At 32.9% G+C, this 17,237-nt stretch overlaps 1 protein-coding gene across 3 annotated transcripts in view; it reads left to right on the top strand.

The window, feature by feature from the left end:
* SPOPL (speckle type BTB/POZ protein like) overlaps positions 1 to 17,237 on the top strand; it is a 92,606-nt gene that overhangs the window by 50,234 nt on the left and 25,135 nt on the right. For all 3 annotated transcript variants that reach the window (XR_003566743.1, XR_003566744.1, XM_027835640.1), the window contains exons 2-5: positions 7,129 to 7,264; positions 7,598 to 7,719; positions 7,944 to 8,095; positions 15,899 to 16,026. Coding sequence is in view for 1 of the 3 variants with exons in the window: in XM_027835640.1 (XP_027691441.1) it covers positions 7,181 to 7,264; positions 7,598 to 7,719; positions 7,944 to 8,095; positions 15,899 to 16,026 (486 nt within the window). In the remaining 2 variants the exon portion in view is untranslated. The remainder of the gene's footprint in view (positions 1 to 7,128; positions 7,265 to 7,597; positions 7,720 to 7,943; positions 8,096 to 15,898; positions 16,027 to 17,237) is intronic.

The raw sequence follows: 17,237 nt of genomic DNA, 5'->3' as shown, positions 1-17,237 counted from the left end.
GTCTTGCCATTTCCCTCCTCATTTTATATTAATCCCACAAATATTTCAATGCCGTAAATGAAATACAAGATCATGCTTAAATTATTGCTCAGATATCCATATACAAAAAAAAAATTAAGTAAATGAATGGTGGTTGTCATGCTATTGAATAGAAAACTTGTGTATCGTGTGTGTGTGTGTGTGTGTGTGTGTGTGTGTGTGTGTGTGTGTGTAGGGGGGATTGATCTTTGCAATTCAGAGTCTTAAATAAGCAATAAGTTAGGACCAAAATTAAATAGGAGGAGAAGTTTGGATTGCTTTTGGGAAATTGGAAAATTTTGAAGTTTTAATAACCTCAAACAACTTCCTGAAATAAAGGCCCATTCTTCCCTTATTGATGTATATCTGTGAGACATTGAAAATGCTATGAAGAGCTGAAGTTGAGGATCAAGCTAAGGGCAATGGGAAGATATGTAGTGGATGTGAGTAGGCTACAGCATATCACAAACAAGAAATTAAAAAGGACTAGAGTAAAAGATGTCATCAAAAAAATGATTGAACAAAAGAAGATGGGCTTTTGTATGGGGTGAAGCCAGGGAAATCCTCTGTGTTTTATCCCATGATAGCAGGACAACTTGAAGAAGGCCCTGCCACAGTGAGTAAAATCTCTGGTGAATTTTGGGTAGTCATGAGGAGAGTTACTTGAATGGGCAACTATAGAATCCTGTTGTAGAAAGGCATACCCATGATTATGAGATCACAAGTAAACTGGTGGTCCAGACAGGGTTTTTGCCCCAATGACAGCATAGTTGAATCTCAGTTTTAAAATAAGCAAATTAATACAGGGTGTATAATGAAGTTACAATTACATAACCAGTAGAACAATTTCTGGTTTTCATTTTGATGGTTTAGTTGCTCTTCCATGATGATTTAGACTAAAGAGTAATATTCAGTTAATAGACTGAATTCTTATATAGTCACCAGTTGTCTACATTAAGTAGTATATGCAGAATTAGAGCCAAGAAGACCTTTATAAAGATGTCACCATGTTATAAACCCAGTATCCTTATTTGTCTTGATTTCAACTCATTAACTTTTGCTAATCTATATGAATTATAGGAATTAAGTCTGACAGTTTCTGAACTAGAGCCTGCATTCTGAAAGAAATGGTATTATCAAGATACCATACAACCCTAGGCATGCAAATACTTTATATGAAAATGTAAGACTGTTGACTTTTTGGATTTATTCTGTGGATTCCTACATAAACCTTTATTTGTGATATTTCTTTCTTTCTTTTTTTCTTTTGTAATGGTTTCCTCATCATGGGGAATCTTTTGTTTATTTATTTATATTTTTTATTTTTAGGCAATTGGGGTTAAGTGACTTGCCCAGGGTCACACAGCTAGTGTCAGGTGTTTGTTCTGAGACCAGATTTGAACTCAGGTCCTCCTGACTTCAGGGCCAGTGCTGTATCCACAGCGCCACCTAGCTGCCCCTGTGATATTACTTTTAAGAAATTTATGATAATTGCTTTTTAAAAAAAGATTTATTCGTGTGTTTTGTTTTGTCATTTGTTTCCAGATATAGCCAGTTTGATGCCCACAGTGAGTCCCGTTTTATTTAAAAAAATTTTTTATTAGTGTTTTTTGTTATCACATCACCTACATTTTGCAGTGTATCTCTCCAACCCTTTTCATATGTCCCCTTCCCCTCAAAGGGGGGGGCGGAAGCAATTCTGAATTAATAATACACCACAAACATCTGACTTGCACACATCCATAATGCTGGACTTCTGCAAAGAAGGGAGGAAGATATCTTGTCTCTTTGGGTCCATGTTTGACTTTTTGTAGTTACTTTGAATGTAATTTCTTATTATTGTTTTCTACAGAAATAACATGCGTATTATTTTTAGTCCAGTTTACTCAAAGTAATAATAATTTCATTTCTTTGTGGAAACTTCTAGTTTTATAAATTACAATTCTATAAATTAGAATTAGAAATTCTATGAAGCTATAAATGAACTAACATTCTAATTCAAGCCCCTTCAGCAATTGAGGGTAATTTTACCTATTCTTTTCCACATGTTTATGACACTAAAGTCTTTTTGTTTTATTGCTGCCATGAGCATTTCTAACACTCTCATACAGTAGTGGAGAGAGGGAATATTCCCGCTACACTCCTCCATTTATTGGGAAAACGTCTAATATTTTATATTTGCAAACAATGCAAATGATGCAAATGTGGTTTTAGATTAAATTTTTTTTTATCAGATCAAAAAAAGGCCTTTTAGTTTTTGTGTGTGTGTTGGCAAGTGCCGCTTTATCACAGGCCTTTTCTGCAGCTATTGATAAAATCATGTGTTTTTTGTTTTATGTGAACAATGATGCTAATTGTTTTTCTAATGTTGACCTATTCATGAATCCTTGTTATAAGTCAAACTTTTAGTTCCAGTGAATAATTTTATTTTGTATATATTAGTGTATTTTTTTTAACTAGGATTTTAATGGAACCTTAATTCATCGGATTGGTTTCATATTTCTCTATTTCTGCTTTCTCCTTAGTATGGGTTAATAGTATCATATCAAAAAAGGAATGAATAGAACACTTTTGCAGTTATTTAGAATAATTTTTGTAGCATGAATGTCAATTACCTTTTAAATAGTCATTAAAATATATTTGTAAACTTAATATTCTGTAAAATATACTTGTAAATCTATTTGTACCAAGATAGGTTTTTCCTCCCTCTATGTTAGTTCATTTATAGCTTCACTTTCTCTTTCTGAGATTCATTAGTTTAAAGTATCTGTTTATTTTTTCCTTCTTTCCTTTTCTTTCTTTCTTTTTTTTTTTTTTTTTTTGCTAATTTGGGTATTTGATATTTTTGTAGTTAATCATAGGTTTCCTTGAAATTCTCTTTTGCATATAAAATTGGGTGTAATAGTTTCCAACAATTCCATTGATCCTTATTCATTATGAATTCACCTTGTTCACTTAAAAATTTTGATTGACTTTTCTCGTAAATTGACTAAAAGCTCAGTTTTTAAACTTTTGTTACTATTGCCTTCTTATCTTTAATTTTCAAGATTTTCCCCCTTTGTTCTTATTTTAGGTTTATTAATGTTATATATTTTAAATTGCATGTTCTCTTTATCTTTTTCTACTTTGCTAATAAATGTTTCTTTTGAGGACTGCTTGTACCTCCAAAACTTTTATGTTTTCTTTGTTTTCTTTTACACAGTTGTTATTTGTTTCTTTTTTTCTTCTTTGACCCATTAATTATTCAGGTTGTGCTTACTTATTCTCCATTTAGGCATCTATCTTTTGAACACTTAAATTGCTATTTCTGTTTGTTAGACACTTAACATTACTATTTTTATTAATTTGGTTTTTTTAATTAATTTGTTTTATAAAAGACATAATTAATATTTTGTATTCTGGTCTCTGTGCTTTTGCAGATGGTCATTTTTCTTTAGTATTCTCATTCAGATGGCTTAGTACAAGAGCTCTTAATTTCCAAAATCTAATGAATATAATCTGTTAGATTTTTACATCTTTGAGAGAAGAATGTTAAGGTTTCTTACAATAATATTCTACTGTCTATGTCTTTTTGAAATTTGTTTAACTTTCTCTTTGTGGATTTAGGTACTTTATCTTGGTGTACCTGTGGTTAGTAATGATAGTGATGATAGTGTCTATAATGCCTTGAAGCATACTGTAGTATCTTTCTTTTATCACTTGACATTTGTAAAATTTTATTTTTGCCCTATCTGATCATATGAATATAAGTTGTATTTTTTTGGAATCATCTAATGCAGCACTTAGTTTTATTCTGTATTCTGTTTTATCCTATATGATTGTTTTTAAAATGTCTCGTATTTTATAAACTTTTTAAAACCCAATCTTCTTTTCTGTTAAATTTTGAGAACTTTATTTACTTTTTAAAAGTAACTTTTATTGGTATCTTTTTTTATGTCAACAAAATTTCCCCCAGCATTCTTCCCTTTCCCAGAGGTTCATGCCATATAACAAACTATATTTTTAAATGGAAGGAAGGAAAAAAATCAGCAAAATAAAGCAATACATGAGAAAAGTCTGAATATGTATAGTATGTCACAACTCTGGACTGCCTGTGTCTCCAAAGGAGTGGATCTGGACTGTCGTCCTTCTCACATCTTTTATTTGTTATTCAGTTTTCAGTCATGTCCAACTCTTCTTGACCCCTTTATGGGGTTTTCTTGGCAAAGTGGTTTGCCATTTCCTTAACTCCAACTCATTTTACAGATGAGCAAACTGAGGCAACCTGAGGTTAACTAACTTGCCCAGGGTCACACAGCTAGTAAGTGTCTGAGGATGGATTTGAACCCAAGATGAGTTTTCCTGACTCCAAGCCTGGCACTGTATCCACAGAACCATCCATGTAATTATCTCAATAGATGTATCTTTGATAAGGTAGAGAGCAGCAGCAGCAATGATAATAGCTAACATTTATATAATACTTATATGTCAGGCTCTGTGCTGAGATTCCATTCAAATTAACAAAAGGCCCAAAATACTTGGGGGTACCATCTTCCAAATTATACAAAATACTCCTTAAATAAAGAATAATTTAAATAGATGAATATTTAGTGTTAATGCTGGGCCATGCCAATATAATAAAAAAAGACAATACTACCAAATTTAATTTACAGTTTTAATCCTTTTGCATTTAAGGTTATAATTTTTAAGTTTGCCTTTCCACCTATTCTTTTGTATTGTTCCCTTTTCCTCTTTTAGGCTAACACTTTGTACTTAGTAGTGATCCAGGCAAGAGGTGATTAGTAGCTGAAGTGGAGATGTTGAAGTTTTAGTGAACTTGTTTTTTTTTTGTTTGTTTGTTTGTTTTTTTGTTTGTTTTTGCCAAGGAATTTGACTATGGAAAGTAGAAGACAAAGAGAATTGACTTGTTGGTGGAGTGGTAAAATCAAGTGAATTTTTTTTTAAAAGAATGGAGGTGATTTTGGCATGTTAGCAGTGGGGAATTGGGGCTCATTGAACTAGTTTTGTTTTGCTTTAGAATATGCTACTAAGTGGTTACTACCAATAATATCTTTTGATAAATCACCTAGGTATTTATGCACCTATAAGCTTCAAGTGATCCTTTTTTGTTAACTAGGTGTTGTTCATAGTTTGTTTTCGAGTCATGGTTCTATCCACTTCACCACTAGAGTTTGTTTATATAATTTCTATTACCTAATATGCAAATGATTCTTATATCTATATCTCCAAACCCTTCTTTTTTTTATGAGTACCTTATTGTTGTTCTTTTTGTGCTATTGCTGATTGGTTGTCTCTGGCCCCAAATTTGGGATTATAGGAATTAGAGCTGGGAGGAATTTTATTAATCATCTAATCCAGTCTTCTTATTTTATGGATAATGGAAGCCTACAGATGCAAAATGACTTACCCAGAATCCCACACGTTGTAAGTAATAAAGCAGAGTTTCCATCCTAGGTTTTAGGACTGCAAACCCTATCTATATTTGTACTGACTTGAATCCTTATTGCCATTTAAAAAATTTCTTTCATCCACCGCCAGGTTCTATGGATAGATTCTTCTAGTAAAATCTTCTCTGGGACCTGCTTTTAAATCTCTTTCGGTAGCTATAATCTTGGGCACGTCCCATTCACATATATTACTGCTATGGAGTTTATTTCAGTTCTCAGTTCCAAGTTTTCATTAGGTGATTAATGAACCATTTGACATCAAGGTTCTGTTTTATTTATCAGCAACCTTTTTACATTATAGTAGAAGATGGTATCATGCTTAAATACTTTGTGAGAATAGATAGTCCTCCTTAATCTTGTTTAGTTATGATATGAGAAGGTATTTAGCCCTCCTTCCCCTCTCCCCAAATAGAGGTTTCTCTATCTAAAGAGAAAGGCAAGTAAAATCATTGGTGCTTTCCCATCTGGGAGTATTTGATCCTCCATTATCTTTGTAACTGATTTTTTCAGCCTGGAGAATATTTTACTTGTAAAGACTTTGGTAAAAAGTATTATGGTAAATGGAATCTTTTTTTATGATTCTTAATTCTTTTAAGTAATCAACTCTTGGAATGACCCTGGACTTTCATTGCTGACCTTTCCTCTTCCCCATCCCCCTCACCCCATCCCCAGGAACCATTCCTATACTTCACTTCTTTGCCCTCCAGAATGCAAGGCCTTTGAGGCAGTAGGCAGTGATCTATTATGAAACTTAACTGTCCTATACTATTCAGTTCGCCCTTGGAATTTTAATTCATCTTTTTTATTTGTCTCCCCAACTAGATTTTAAATTCTTTTGAGAGCAGTGCTGTACACATAATAGTCATTTGGTTGTTTGATTTTTATAAGTTGATGAACAATAGCTATATATTTGACTGACTATGATTTGGGACCATTTATCTTGCTTTTTTATTGTTTTTTCCTCATCTAGCTTATTTCCTTACTACATGAGGTTATTCTTAAAATCAGTTGTATCTTGAAAGCATATCTTTCTGATACTTTTAATTTTTTATCTAATTTTAATGCTTTGTTGCTTACTTGGAGTGTGAATTAATTAAAATAAAACAAGATATCCCCAGCCTCATTTGTGGGAACTTGGTATCTCTCCACATTCCACTTCTAAAGAGCCATCCCATATAAAAATATAGCAATTTTAAAGATAAAAAAAAAGAAAAAAATCAGTATAACTGAACAATACGTTAAAAAACTCTGCAAATACATGTAATGTGCAATACTTGTGGATGTCACACCTCTGCAAATGGGTGTGGGAAGGCCTTCTTATATATCTGTCTTCTTTTGAGCCCTGCTTGTTCTAAATATTCCATTCACTTCTGATTTCTTCATGTGTGCTTCTTTTTCTTTACATTGTTATAGTTGTGTGTTATTTTCTTGGCTCTGCTTATTTTACTGTATCAGTTTCTATAGATCTTTCCATATTTTTCTGTGTTTGTTTCATTTATCATGTCTTACAGAGCAGTAATATTCCATTACAATGTAATTAATTTGTTTAGCCGTTCCCCAATTGATGGACATCTACTATGTTTCCAGTTCTTTGTTATCAATCTTTTGTTATTCTAGTCATTAAAATTTTGAATAAGCTGACATAAACCTATTTTATTCACAGGTAAAGTACTGAAGTATAGATTACTGACCTGACAATAAAAACTTGCAATAAAATGGCAATGTCTAGGGTACCCACCCCACCTCCACCTGGAGAGATGACCTGTGGTCCTATAGCTGAAAGTTGGTGTTATACACAGGCAAGTATACTTTATCAAATACTTAACTTTAAACTATAAAATAATAAGATAACTTTCTTTTGAGAAGAACATTTTCAGAACATTTTGGGGAAAGGCAAAACTGTAGAGTGCATTAGGAGTCAGGCAAGCCTGTATTGAAGTCCTTCCTCTGATCTTAATTTCTGTTAGACTTATAAATTTCAGAGAAAGTGCATACGTTGGTAGGAGTTACTATGATCCCTATGATCTCACAGGTTTGATATCTTCTTCCCTTGCCCCCACCCCAAAAGCTCTGTAACCTATATGAAAAATGCAGAAAAAACTTACAAATGTAATTTTTGTTTACTCTTTTAGGTGAAAGTAGTAAAATTTTCCTATATGTGGACCATTAATAACTTCAGTTTTTGTAGAGAAGAAATGGGTGAAGTTTTAAAAAGTTCTACATTTTCATCAGGCCCAAATGACAAAATGAAATGGTAAGACTTTTTGTTATAAACTACTTCATATTGCTCATTTTATTTTCTGTTAGCCATCAGTAAGGAATGGATTACATTTGAAGTAAATTGTATTAAAGGACTACAGATGACTTAGTAGAGATGTCATTTGTATCATATAATATAGATGATATTTTCATTGTAGCTCACTTTAAAAGAAACTTTTAAACTCTTACATTTCTCCATATGAACTTGTTTTATTTTAGGTGCCTGAGAGTAAATCCAAAGGGATTAGATGATGAAAGTAAAGACTACTTGTCCTTATATTTGCTTTTAGTCAGCTGCCCCAAAAGTGAAGTTCGAGCAAAATTCAAATTTTCCCTTCTAAATGCTAAAAGGGAAGAAACAAAAGCAATGGGTAAGTGATTTTACAAAGAGAGTAATATAAGGAAATCCCTGTGTTAATTTAAATTAAATCCTCCTGTTACTCCTGTGCTTTTCCTACTTTCCCTCACCTGCATTTCCTTACCCTACCTCCACCCCCCAAAAAAACAAAACAAGCAAAAAAAACAACAAACAACACAGGGATTTTTCATTTATTTAAGGTTAGGTTTAGGTGATGGCAGGAAATTGTGGTTGATGATATATTAAACTGTTTGCAACAGACTAAATTTTTTTTTCTCTCAAACTCTGTTACTTTATTTTATTTTTAATTCATGGAACAAAACAAGCATTTCTATAACATTGTATAATAAAAAAAAGATAATTGCACGTAAAACTGCAAATCTATTATGAACAACTTGCTATTCCTTTTAAATACATAATAAAGTTATCAGGTAAATTTCTATTTTTCTTCCTTCCTCCCCCACCCTGCCCTAATACCTATCATTAGACACACATAGATATTTTATATGTGTGTATAAAATTATTTTATCCATGCTTCTATTTATCAGTTTTTTCTCTGACTGTACATAGCATCTTTCTTCATGTGATCTTTATTTTTAATTTGTGTATTTACAATAGTCAAAATGACTTAGTCACTCAAAGTCATTCTTAAAACAATGTTGCTGTTACTGTATACAATGTTCTCTTGGATCTGTTCACTTCACTCTTCATTATTCCATGCAAGTTTTTCCATGCCTTTCTAAGGTCATTGAGCTCATCATTTCTTTTTTTATTATTAATTAATTTATTTTGATTTATCAGCAATCACTTCCATTTGCTTTTGAGTTTAAAATTTTTCTCCCCCTTCCTCCCCACCACCCTCCTCAAGAAAGTGCACAATCTAATATAGGCTGTACATTGTGTGTGTGTGTGTGTGTGTATATATATATATATATATATATATATACACATACATTCTTATTAAACATATTTTCAGATTAGTGATGTTGTAAGTAAAAATTAGAACCAGTAGGAGGAACCACCAGAAAGAGGAAACAAAACTCAATAGAAGAGAAAAAAAAATAGCAAATAGTATGCTTCGATCTGCATTCAAATTCCATAGTTCTTTCTTTGGCTATGGCTAGCATTTTCCATTGCAAAGCCTTTGGAGATGTCTTAGTATTGCTGGGAATATGCCTTGTGTTGCTGGAAGGAAGGGTTAAGTTTATCAATATTAGTCATCGCACAACATGGCTATTACTGTGTACAATATTCTCTTGGTTCTGCTCACTTCACTCAGCATCAGACCATACAAGTCTTTCCAGGTTTTTCTGAAGTCAGCCTGTTCATCATTTCTTATAGCACAATAGTATTCCATTACATTCATATGCCACAACTTGCTCAGCCATTCTCCAGTTGATGGGCATTCTCTCAATTTCCAATTCTTTGTGACAGGCTAAAATTTTAAAATACACACATGGACATGTGCACATCCTTCTAAAATGTGAGACTTGGAAGGAACTCAAAGGCTATCTAGTCCAACCCATATCTGACTAAGAATCTCCTCCATTACCAGAAAACCTCAAGTGAAAAAAACCACTTTCACTTTTGCATAGCTGTCATTGTAAGGTAGCCTTTCCTTACTCGGAGCCTAAATTTGCCTCTGTAACTATTACCAGATATTCTTAGGGCCAAGCAGAATTTGCCTAATTCCTTGTCCACATGATAGTCCATTCTTTAATTTCCTGAAGATAGACATTATCCTCCTCTGACCAACGCTCCCTATTTTATTATGAAATTGATATTTTGAAAAATTTCTTAGAGAATTTTGTATTTTATTAGATTCAAGTTAGTGTTATTTTCTGGGGTTTTTTTTTTTTTTTTTTTGGTAAATTATAATGTATTAACTATCTACTTTGTCAACTACAGTTTTACTAAATAGGCTGTCTGTGCACTTTATACAAGGCATTTTTAAAAATATTAACAGCACATGGCAGAGAACAGCCCCTTTTTTGGACACACCGCTGACCACTACATCCTAAATTCACATTGTCTCATTAATGACTCCTCTTTGGGTAAAATCATTTACTTAGTTCTGAATCCACTGTAATGTTGTTATTCTCTTTATCCTGTTCACAATAACCAACTCAGAATAGGTAAATTATCTCCACAGTATTCCACCTGTTCTACCAGCCATGTAATCTTGTCAAAAAAGATAATTTCCATGACTTCTTTTTGATGAGGCCGTACTAGTTCCTTGTCACCTCTCCTTTATCAATGGAAGCAGCTAACTGGTACAGTGCTTAGAGCACTTGTCCTGGACTCAGGAAGACCTGAGTTAAAATCTGGCCTCAGATACTTACTAGCTTTGTGACTCTGGGCAAGTCATTTAACCTTTGTTTACCTCAGTTCCTCAACTGTAAAATAGGGATAATAACAGCACCTACCTCTCAGCATTGTTGTCAGGATCAAATGAGATACTTGTAAAATGCTTATCGCACAGTGCCTGGCACAGGAGGTTGCCATATAAGTGCTTATTTTGTTTCCTCATCTCCTCTTCACAAAATGTTAACTAATTTTGCTCAAAGTTTAAGTCAAGTTCATTGTCCCATAGTGTGCATATTCCGGTCTCTTGCCTTCTTTGAAAACCAAAACATATTTTGCTCATTTCTAGATCTCTGTCACTTTTCTCATTTTCTACTATCTGTGATATCATTGATGATGCCCCAACCATCTTTGTATGCAAGTTTTGTAATTTTTTTCCCCCAGTATCCTGGAATGGAGTTTCTTTGGGCCTGGTGACCTGAACTTGTCAATCACAGCTAGTCCTTCAATTCTTACTTATTTACATATCTTGAATTTCAAATCCCTTTAGCTGCTCCCTCCAAGCTAGTCCAAATATCATTCTCTTTGGAAGGGGGACAAAAACAGAAGAAAATTGAGTATTGAATAGTTTTGCTTTATTTTGGTCCATTATCATAGTTTGTTGTAACCCAGAAGTTTTATCTGGATATTACTTATCCCCTCAAGAGTTACTATTAGGGGTAGATTCCCCATTGCTTCCCTTTGAGCACCATAAAGAACTGAATAATCTGGAAAAATAAAAGGAATAATTTACCTGAGAGAAGAATAAATGACTCAGATGGTTTGTTGCCTATTTTTTTTTCCAGCAGTTGATTGAGTGAACATAGTTAAACTGGAAAGATTTGAGTATCTTTTGTTATTTCCTCTGTTCTTGTCATTCACTTTCTCTTATTACTACAACCTGTTCAGGATTACTATAGAAACACCTGCAGAAATGTAGCCTATAATTTCATAAAGATAGGCGGCAAGGGCTTTGCATTTGAAGTCAATAGAAAACTCTGTGTAGTTCTTCACATATGTAGTAGGTTATTACCTGTATATAGTTAATTTTTTGGCTTAACACATTCTATATTTCCAAATATTAAATCACACCCAAGTAATTTCATCAGTATTTTCCAAGCCTAAACTTTTATATTTTTTCTTACATATTTCTTTAAATAAAAAGGACATTTTCATATCCATAGTAGAATATAAAGAGTATTGCCATGTACCTATTTTTAACACTATATTTCATATTTTAAATTAGATTAACTAAGAATGAGTTATTAAGCTGTTTTTGTGTCAGGCAGAGAAATAGAAAAGTGAGGCAGTTCCCATTGTCAAAGAGTTTATATATTATTAAAATGATATTTGAGCATGAATTCCATTATAATTTGTCCATTTTATTATCTGAGTACACTGGATGTTGAATACTTTTCTATAGAAAGTTTTTTTCTCTTTAAAAACTCTTAATACCCAATGGATTTTTTATTGTGTCATCATACCTCAAGTTCTCTCTGAGAATGAAAATCACTCTCCATCCTATGTGACTTTCATTCATATCCTCCTGAACTTTCACTGCCATCCAGCCAACGTATTGGATGCCTTTCTCACTTTCTCCTGACAGAATAAAGTTAATAGTGGGGTACTTGGGCTGTCTACCTGTCATCTATTTTCTGTTCTGTCATATAATTCCTTAATATTATGCTTCACTCTTGTTCTTCAGAGTTACTTCTTGGTTATATATTACTGCCTTCTCATTCTGACCATTACACTCTATGTGATGCTTATCTCTAGTTCTTAATAGACACTGACATTCTGTGTCTCACCACTATACAGGAAGGCTGGCAAAATGTTTATATTGAAAAGATGGACCTATGCTATTGCAGGAAACTTCTTGTCAGCAAAAGGGCCTTACGGTTCCCCAAAAGCAATTCAAAATACCATCAACCAGTTAAGGTTGTATAGTGAATGGAATGCTGGGCTTAAAGTCAGTAAGATCTGAGTTCATATCTGGCCTCAGACATTGGTTATGTAATCTTGGGCAAATTACTTAACCTCTGTCTACCTTGGTTTCCTGGTCTATAAAATGGGATAACAATAGCATCTAACTGCCAGGCAAGTTAAAACTACTGCCAGTTTTAAAGGTGGTGTAGGGGATAGAGTGCTGGGCCTGAAGTCAGGAAGATCTGAGTTCAAATTTGGCCTCAGATACTTACTAGCTGTATGACCCTTTGGCAAGTCATTTAATCTCTTTTTGCCTCAGTTCTTCAGCGATAATTGAAAATAATAATAGCAATCTGCTTCCCACTTCAAATTGTGAAGTTAAAATAAATCAATGAGCATGGTACCTGGCACATAGTAGGTGCTATATAAATGCTCATTGTTGTTATTGATTAGTAGGCCCCATCTATCCCACATACACATATTTTTAAACAAAATCTAACAAGAATGTCTATTCAGCTGTGTATTGGACTCTGGGCAATAAACATTCTTCATCCACTTGGTCTTTACTCTGTGAATGAACAGACCTTTAAGTGATTACATAGCTCTTCCAGGAGGCTCTTCAGTGTCTTGGAGGCTTGATGCCATCTACACAATGTCATCTATAAACAGGAGCACCTAAAGATGCCATCCACAGGTAATCACTCCACAACCAATATTCTGTGCTGTTTGTGTCCATCACAGTGGCTAAAACCTTTGCCTAGCATACATTTTCCCATTTAATGCCTTAATCCTATCTTTTGTGAGTTTATTATTAGAGGGTTGATGAATACTGTTATTTTTGTCAGTAACATTTCCCAGGAATTCTAATTAATCTTCTTGTATGGATAGGAGACATCTTGCTATGAAAGAGCCTGTTAGGTGATGTTTTGTTCTACAAAGTCAGATCTTTTTTTCATAGTCAACAAATGGTAAATATGATTGATGATATTTTGTATTCTCTACCTCTCTTTATCACTTACAAGAGATGGTAAATATGTGGTCTGTTATTGAATCATGTTTCAGAAGCCCGATTGTTCCTTACTAATACTGTTATTGAGGATACTTTCAATTCTTATATAGCCAACTCTCATAAAGATTTTGTGTACATGATAGAGTAGGAACATAGGTCAGTAGTTAACTGATATTTTCTAATTTACTTTTTTTGGGGGGGGTGGGGTGGGAGTATGTAGATACTAGCAAGTTCCAAGAGTTTTTTCAGTTCCTCAGGTATGTTCCATTTGGTTTCTTTGTGTGCTCACAATTCTACAACCTCCCAGATGGAGCTCCTCAATATATTCTTGATCCAGTCTAGGTTATTTTCCTGTCTTTGTTCTCTTTAGAGCCATTTCTGATGTTTGTTAGTGCCACAGGAACAGTGATGTTAGTATTGAAGTTTGATACTTCCACTATTCTTGAAGGAGAAATGAAGTTTGTGGCAATTTCCACTTTTCCATTTTTTTGTGTGTTTAGAGTCTTTCCATTTTCATCCTAGAAATTCCTTGGGATGACTTTGCCCATTTGGATATTGTGCCATACATTATTTAAACTGGTATTATCCTTCATTACTTCTCTCTATGAGACAGTATTCTTCATAATTTTCCATCTTCCTTTTTCACAAAATATTATAGACGAGTTTATGTTTGAACCTGGTATTGCCTTTTGCAGCCATCTTTCCCATTTGATAAAGAAAGTTAGACTTTCTGAGTTGCTGACTCAGGTGCTTTCTCTAACAGTTAATAACTTAGTATTGATTTTTGTTGGTTTAATGTCTGGATTAAATTGCTATAATGATGTCGATGTAATTTCTGTTTCTTATTTTTCATTTTCAGTAGTTTTCTTGAATAATTCTGGGTTAAATTATTTTAATTGTACACTATATCTTTTTCTCATTTCCTTATTATAAATTCTGACCTTTGCTCTGTTGAGTTGATGGTTCACTTTGCATAGTTAGTCAACTCTAGGGTAACTCCCAAGTGTTCCTGTCTTTTAAAATGTACTTAGTTTCATTCTTTGTGATGTTTAGAGTTGGTTGTATTATGTGACTCCCAATTCTTTTTTGAGAAAGTGTTCATCATATGAAGCTATTTAAGTTTTTGAATAATTTACTAGTCTTTTCCCTCTCTCATTTCTTTCTCCTGAACCATCCTTTGCCATTTATTATTCACTGTCACTATTTTTCCCCACCTTTTCATTGAAGGCACCCAAGTATTAGAATGTATGTTGATTTGACTTTGAGGGAATGTTCTTATCAAATACTTCATAGAACAGGTTCACCATGGCCATAGTCACTGATGTTGATGAATAAGCTGTAATTATTTTCATGAAAATCTTTTTTGTAAAGGCTTATCATTAGTCTTGAAATAAGCAGTGACCAAATGTCTCAAGAAATTGTATATCTTGTAAATTTTGTTTGTGTAATAAAATCTACTCTGCCAACTCCTTTGTTTGCACCTTTAAAGATTATTGATTGACCATTTTTCCATTTACCTGCACCTTTCTTCTGTTTTTGGTATATAACTAGAATGTCAACATTACTTGGTCTACTCTTTTCATCATTAGATAAGAATCTCAGATTTAGAATACCAACCATCAAATTAAAGTTTGTTGATGGTCAAAAAACTTAGCACTTTTTGCCCCCTTTCTACTGCCACTGCTTAGGTGACCACAAAAGACTAAGTGCCATTTCCAATTTAGGGTTAGTTTCGTGAATTGCCATGGTCAAAAACATTTCATCATCGGGTGCTTCATCTATCTTACTATAACATGCCTCTTCATAATTAATTACACTGGTCTTTGGAAAACAGACTCAGCCTATTCCTAGAGCCAAACCTAGTACATATTTCATAAACTTTGTATGGCATTAAAGTAGCAATGTGAAGTAAATTTTTTAAATTAAATTTTGGGCTAAGGTTCAGACAATTGAAAGGTGAGTGAGGAAGATGCTTCAGCATTTTTAGGATGGCTATGGTTCACATTTTAGGATGGCCAAGGTACAGCATTTGATGGGAACCAAGTGAAGCTAATGAAATTTGTGATGGTATAAGTTGTGGAAGAGACATGTCCGGGCAGTAGGTTATCTGGAAATAATTATGGGTCCCTGACATTGTACTAGTGTTAGATGCTGATAAGCATGCGTAATGTACTGACATACTATTATTGTATATTTTTATCCTATAAAGTATTAAATTGGTTTTCCTTTGTAGCCTCAGACACTATTTTGTTCCTTTAACTCAACAAAAGATCCAAAAATCTATTGCTTAGACAATGATGAAAGCCAAAAAGAATCATCTATATTTCATATTCATACATATATACGCACACACACGTGGCAAGCAAAAATGACGATTTAATTGCATTTGCTTTTTGTGACATTTTCTTAAGAATAGATCCACATAACTTTGAAATTTACCACATGATTGCCCAGTTGTGATGTAGCCATGTTATCATTAAGAATAACTTTCTTGAATTTGTGAATCCTGAAATTTCTTTTAATTCTCTTTTCCACCAGAAAGCCAAAGAGCATATCGATTTGTACAGGGGAAGGACTGGGGATTTAAAAAATTCATTAGGAGAGATTTTTTGCTTGATGAAGCTAATGGTCTTTTACCAGATGACAAACTTACATTGTTTTGCGAGGTAGGTAAAGTTCTTAGTTCATGAAGTTATATAATTTAATTTTGTAATTAACAAAAGTAAAGCAAAACAAATTGATGTTAAAATAAGAATACTTTTTTGAAATGTGAAATACATTTGGTGAAATTGATTTTTTTGCTAATGATGGCCCAGAGGAAATTGAAAGAAACATAAGTTTATCTGTCATTGAATGTCTTCTATTTGATAAACTCTGTTTTATGTTTTTAGTATTGTCTATTATATTTCCTATTGATTTTTAATATTAACATTTATATGTCAAGTTTTGTCATCCTAATTCTGTGAAGTAGGTAGTAAAAGTATCGTTTTCCACAGTTAAGAGATCTTCAGCTAAGGGATTATGTGACCATTCTGCACATGTTGATTACATGTAGTGCCTTTTATATCTTTTTTTCAAAAAAGGTAAAAATAATTTTTTTGGACTATAATTTAAAAACTTATAAAAATGTCTAACTTGAATATTAAAACTGGTCATAAAAATAATAGGTTCCTTGAGAAATAATTTTAGAGTCAAAGTACCCACTTCTATAACCAGTATCACAAGATGAAGTAATACTAAAAGGACCAGATATGTCAACTGACACAGAAAAAAAATTCTAATTTTACTTTTAAATAAAATTTTTTATCCAACTGTCTCTATTTTCTTTGCCTTATGGATAAAAGAAATGTATTGTGTCAGTTGATGCAGGTTGGTCCTTTGATATATTCTTAAATTCCATTCCTTCCAGTGTTAATATGTACATAAAATCAATTAGAAGGATCAATAATTTAGCTTAAATATCTGTATTTTAACATATACAGTTTTCTTGGCAAGATTACAACATAATTAAGTGTCAGTATGTTGTGTCAGAGGAATAATTGAAATGTGCCTCCTGAGACTGCATTGTACAAATGTAGTGCGTCTTATTTTTCTTAGACAAGTTAAATTAACTGTATGAGGAATTTGTTATGAATACAATTATTTGGTTGATAAAGCAAATGTAACAAGTTTCTTGTGGTTCTTCAGGGCTCATCACAAAATCATTCTTAAGTTTTATTTAATTTTATATTATAGAACATTTACTGCCTATGGGCTATTATTAAATTTAAATATAGTTTTTTTCTTTTTTTAAAAGCATTTTTGAGCATTCTTAATATAGAAATATTCTAACTTATGCTTGATAATTATTTTAAATTGTTCAGTATATTATGAAATA

The sequence above is a fragment of the Vombatus ursinus genome, unplaced genomic scaffold, assembly GCF_900497805.2.
Source record: "Vombatus ursinus unplaced genomic scaffold, bare-nosed wombat genome assembly UNPS02014816.1, whole genome shotgun sequence".
NCBI lineage: Eukaryota > Metazoa > Chordata > Mammalia > Diprotodontia > Vombatidae > Vombatus > Vombatus ursinus.
This window is presented reverse-complemented; position numbering and strand designations above follow the sequence as displayed.